Raw genomic sequence first — 4377 nt, forward strand, 5'->3', positions numbered from 1 at the left:
CTGCTGAGGCCGGACCAGGCACCGCGCCCGAACCTCCACTTCCCGCCCAGGCGGCACCAGGCCAGCCCCCTCGGCCAGGAGGGGTGGCAGGCAGGGCAGGGGCTGCCCGCAGTGGGGCTTTGGCACCCACCAGCCCAGCAGGCTCTGCCCCCCCCCAACCCACACTGGTCCTGGGCTGTGCCCCCCCTTAAGAAAAGCAAACCACAGACACAGGCCCTGGGCAGCCCAACTGCGTTTAATGACAGGAGAGGAATCCGCGGCCTCGTCAGTTCCTGCCCCAGGAGGTGGAAGAGCCAGACCCTGCGCCCCGGGTCCGGAGCTGTAGCACAGGGGGAAGATGACAGGCTGGGAACCAGTACCAGAGCCACAGGCTGCGCTGCACTTTCTAGTGGGGAGTTGGCGCTAGACAATGCAGCTTGGCTCTGGGTCTAATCCTGCCTCTCGGCACAAGGGATCAGGCACAGTCAGGCAGGGAGGGCAGGACCTGGGGTAGTTTGTCTGAGGCAGGTTCCTTGCCTGCTCCTCCCATCCATCTTGCCTGTGCTGAAAGCCCTTTAGCTCTGGCACCTCCTCCCAGCCCAGCAGGGGCCAGAGGGATGAAAGAAAGCAAAGCCCAAGCTCCCCCCTGCAAGCAGCTAGACATTCAGAGCTGGGCCTGCATCTTCAGGAAGCTCTGTCAGATCCTCTGGAGGTAAAGCTGGGCTCCCCACTCTCATCCTAGGAAGGAGCTGGCCCCATCCCTCCTAAGGAGAAGCAACCCAAGCCTCATTTGCTTGCTGCTCCTTCCACCCCCTCCTCATCTTCCTCCTCAGACCAGCTCAAGCTGTCATCAGAGTCTTCCCAGTGAGCTCCTTGGGGTGCTTCCGCTTCCACTGCATGTTTCTCAGCCTGCTCCCCTCCAACCTGGGACCTGTTGTGGGGATGCTCCAGTTTGCCCCAGGGCATAGGGCTGGCCTTGCTCAGAGTGATCTCCACCTTGGTGGGCACCATGTTGACAAAGCTCTTCTCCACCTCAATGACCTAGGGAGAGCAGGGGGAGGCTGGTTACTGCCTGGCATGTACTCAGCAGCCAGGCACAGTTGGCTAGGAGCCATCACCTGTGCAGGGAAGGGTCTCTTCCCTCAAAGGGCCTTGCAAAACCAGCATTAAAAAAAGCAAATGTTTTTACAAGTGCCTGGAGGAGATACTGCAGGAGGAGGATGGGACAAAGGTGACAGGAGTGGCTGTGGGGTGGAGGGCACCACCCTGCTTAGGATGGTGCAGCAACACAGCAGCCTGGCACCACGGAAGAGGGAACTCAGGCTGCCTGTCAGAAGAACAGAGGCATGGTGGAGCACTGCTTCCTACCCTTGACTATCTTGGACTCGCCACACAGCCTGGTGCAGGTCTGATCACAGCCTCAGGCCATCACTTCCCTGCCTGTGAAACAGGAACGATGCCCAACTGCCTGCCTGCTGGCTAGCAGCTACCATTCATCACAGCCCTCAGAAACTCTGGCTGTCACGAGCATGGTGTCAGTGTAGCTGGGAGGCAGCACAGGGGAAAGAGACAAAAGAGAAAAGCGGTAGGGTAGTGACACGGAGACTGCGTGGCCTCAGCCTCCCGTGCAGCAAAACTAACATCTGCATCCAAGTGGAATAAGGCAGGCAGGGAACAGGGCTGAGCTCAGGCCCTGGGCACAAGTGACTTTCCCTGGGGGTTTCAGCTCAGCCCAAGCCCTGTGAGAGGCTATGCATGTGCTCTGCTCTGCTGGGGTCCAGCTGTTTCCCTGGCCCCTGTCTAGCTGCAATCTGCTGCTTGCTGGAGTACTGAGATCTGATCTGCAGGAGCCTTACCCCCCAGAGATCCAGCTCTGCCTGGAAAACCCTGTTCCCTTCGAAGGTGATACGGACCTCAAGCTGAAAGAGAAGAGCAAGCAAGAACACACGCAGCAGGGGGTTGTCTCTCAGACTTAGCTGCAGGGACAGCACAGTCTGGGCCCCCATTTCACAACTCCCCATAATGCCCCTCACACTGATGGTTTCTAGGTATAAAATATGTCCCCACCCAACCTCACAAGCAAGACCCTGCATGCAGTCTGCAAAAGCAGGGGACGGAAGCCAAGAGGAGAAACCAAGGAATGAAGATCCCTTAGTGCGGGTGTCTAACTCAAGACAATGCAGTTAGCACATTCACTGCCTTTCCATAACTCTGTCAGAGGCGGACGCAAATTTCTGTTGCCTTGGCCAACTGAGAGCAGTAGGCTTTTGCATAGCACCCCTTGCCTACTGCCCTAACAAGCCTGGCTGCACAGGGAAACAGTGACGGGGCTGCCCTTGGGGCTGGGACTCTGCAGAACAGACCCCAGGAAAATGCAAGCTGGAGAAAATCAGCCAAGCCCCTTTCAGGCAACCCTGCAGAACCCAGATCCAGGTCAGTCAGGGCAGTCACGCCCTATGATAGCTCTTGTCTGAGACAGCCAATGGCCTGAGCACAGGTAGCTGGGCATGCCATCTTGCCCCTTTCCTAGGAAATGGAGTATTCTGTCTATAGCAGGATTACCCCACAAACACCAGGGCCAATGTCAGGTCTCTGGGGAGCAAGTAAAGAAGTCAGATGGACTGAGGCAGAGGAGCCACTATGTTGTCTTTCCATGGGCATCAGCCCAGAAATCTGGGCAGCATGCAAGCCACTGCTCCAGGATGTTACTGCAGCACAGAGCATCTGGATGGCACCAAAGGTGCCTGGCTGTGCCAGCCTTGCACACCTTGCCTGTGTACACTTGTGGCTGTGAGCATGGGGGAGCAGGCAGCTGGTAAGTGTTCTGTACGTCCCAGCCAGTTTGTCTGGGACTCCACCTACCACCGTGCGATTGGCCTTCACAAAGCTGAGTGCTGGAAGAGGGTTCTTGGCATAAACAGTCACCACCACTTGGCTGCTGGTCTGATGCCAGTCCTGTCGACAAGACACCAGCTTCTTGTCCTGGTGAGGAGAGAAGTTGGTTACTGACACAAGCCACCAGCACACCAGGGCCTGTATGTTGTGCATCAGGGGCAAATTCTCACTTCCTAGAGACAGGTACAAGCTGCTTCCTGAAACAGTGGTGCTTCAGCCTGTGCTGCTTGATTGTGGAATAGGAGGCTGAGTGCATGTGCACAGGGGCACACTGGGAATGGCCTCAGCTATGGCCCACGTGCACTTGCTGCCTGTGAGCACCTCAAGACCTCACTGGCCCTGCACTGAGCAGACAATTCAGAATGCCTTGTCATACGCTCAGCATTGTGTGAGCTTTGGCTTGTGCACTTTCAGGAGCCCCGCTTACCTGTTTGTTTGTCCAGGCATGCGTCCCAGTGCTGCAGCCTCGCTGCTCCAGAAATGCACTGAAGTCTGTAGTTTTAATTCCACAGCAACTCCAGTACTTCATCCTAGGGAGTGACCCAGGGATGGACTGACCCAGGACTGCCCAGGGGACAAAGGACTCCAGGGCAGAGGAGACCTCTAGAGCTTCAGGGTTATAAACAGATGGGGCTGGAAGACCTGAGCAGCTCAGCCACCGTCCCTGGGGTTTGTATCTCCAAGCTGACCCACTGAGCCCCAGCAAGGTGCCTGGCCACCTTCAAGCCATTTGTGTGAAATGAGCCAGGCCATGATGACAACCAACAGGGCCTGCCCTGGCATCAGAGGAAGTACAGCTGGAAGGGCCTGCAGAGCAAGCTCCTGCTTGCCTGAAGGACCCTCCTTGCAAGAGAAGTTCAATGCATGCATCTACCTCCAGGGTAGCTCAGGGCTTCATATCAGTCTAAGAAACAGACTCAGAAGAAAACTGCTTACCCCTCATGGAAGACAGGAACTCCTGGGTGGAAAGTACAAGCCTCCTTGTCACTCTCCGGTCCCCGGTACGTCTGCAGGGCAAGCAGCAGAGACGGGTCAGCAGAGCTTGCAGCAGAACACAGGAGATAAGTAAGTGCACAATTGAGGCCAGCACTGCTCAGAGGCTGTAGTAGGCTGTCCCTTCCCCACTCCCTCCCAGGGAAAGTCAACTGACAGAAGCTCCACTGTCTGTGATGGGGCTGGGGCTGAGATGTGTCCAGACATTTTCCTGGATGCTTTTTAGTAGCTTCTGAGTAGCGGGGACTCAGAGGGATGTTTGAACATGGCCTAGTGGACAGAGCACAGGAATGGACTCTGAAGACCTGGGCTCTCAACTTCCCTCTGCAATGCTGGGCAAGTTGCTGCCCTCTGTATGCTGTCAGTTCCACACAGACAATGATACTGACTTTCTCTGGAAAGACACCCCAAACACCCTGGCACCCCAAACGCACTGACCAGGCACAGAACGTCACATGGCCAACTCACCACCTTGCAGCCGGGGTTCTGGCAAGGGGCTTCAGTTCTCAC

The 4377-nt window shown here is 56.5% G+C and overlaps 1 protein-coding gene across 1 annotated transcript in view; it reads right to left on the reverse strand.

Moving 5' to 3' along the window:
- Positions 1–214: 214 nt before the first annotated feature.
- The window catches only part of ITGB1BP2 (integrin subunit beta 1 binding protein 2), a 12734-nt gene continuing 8571 nt past the window's right edge, over positions 215–4377 (reverse strand). Inside the window, exons 8-13 of the mRNA XM_019521006.1 lie at positions 4333–4350; positions 3811–3878; positions 3302–3404; positions 2842–2961; positions 1836–1898; positions 215–1020 (exon numbers count right to left, since the gene is read on the reverse strand). Coding sequence (XP_019376551.1) covers positions 766–1020; positions 1836–1898; positions 2842–2961; positions 3302–3404; positions 3811–3878; positions 4333–4350 — 627 coding nt within the window. The 3' untranslated portion in view covers positions 215–765. The remainder of the gene's footprint in view (positions 1021–1835; positions 1899–2841; positions 2962–3301; positions 3405–3810; positions 3879–4332; positions 4351–4377) is intronic.

This window comes from Gavialis gangeticus, unplaced genomic scaffold (assembly GCF_001723915.1).
Source record: "Gavialis gangeticus isolate Ggan-Ray unplaced genomic scaffold, GavGan_comp1, whole genome shotgun sequence".
Lineage (NCBI taxonomy): Eukaryota > Metazoa > Chordata > Crocodylia > Gavialidae > Gavialis > Gavialis gangeticus.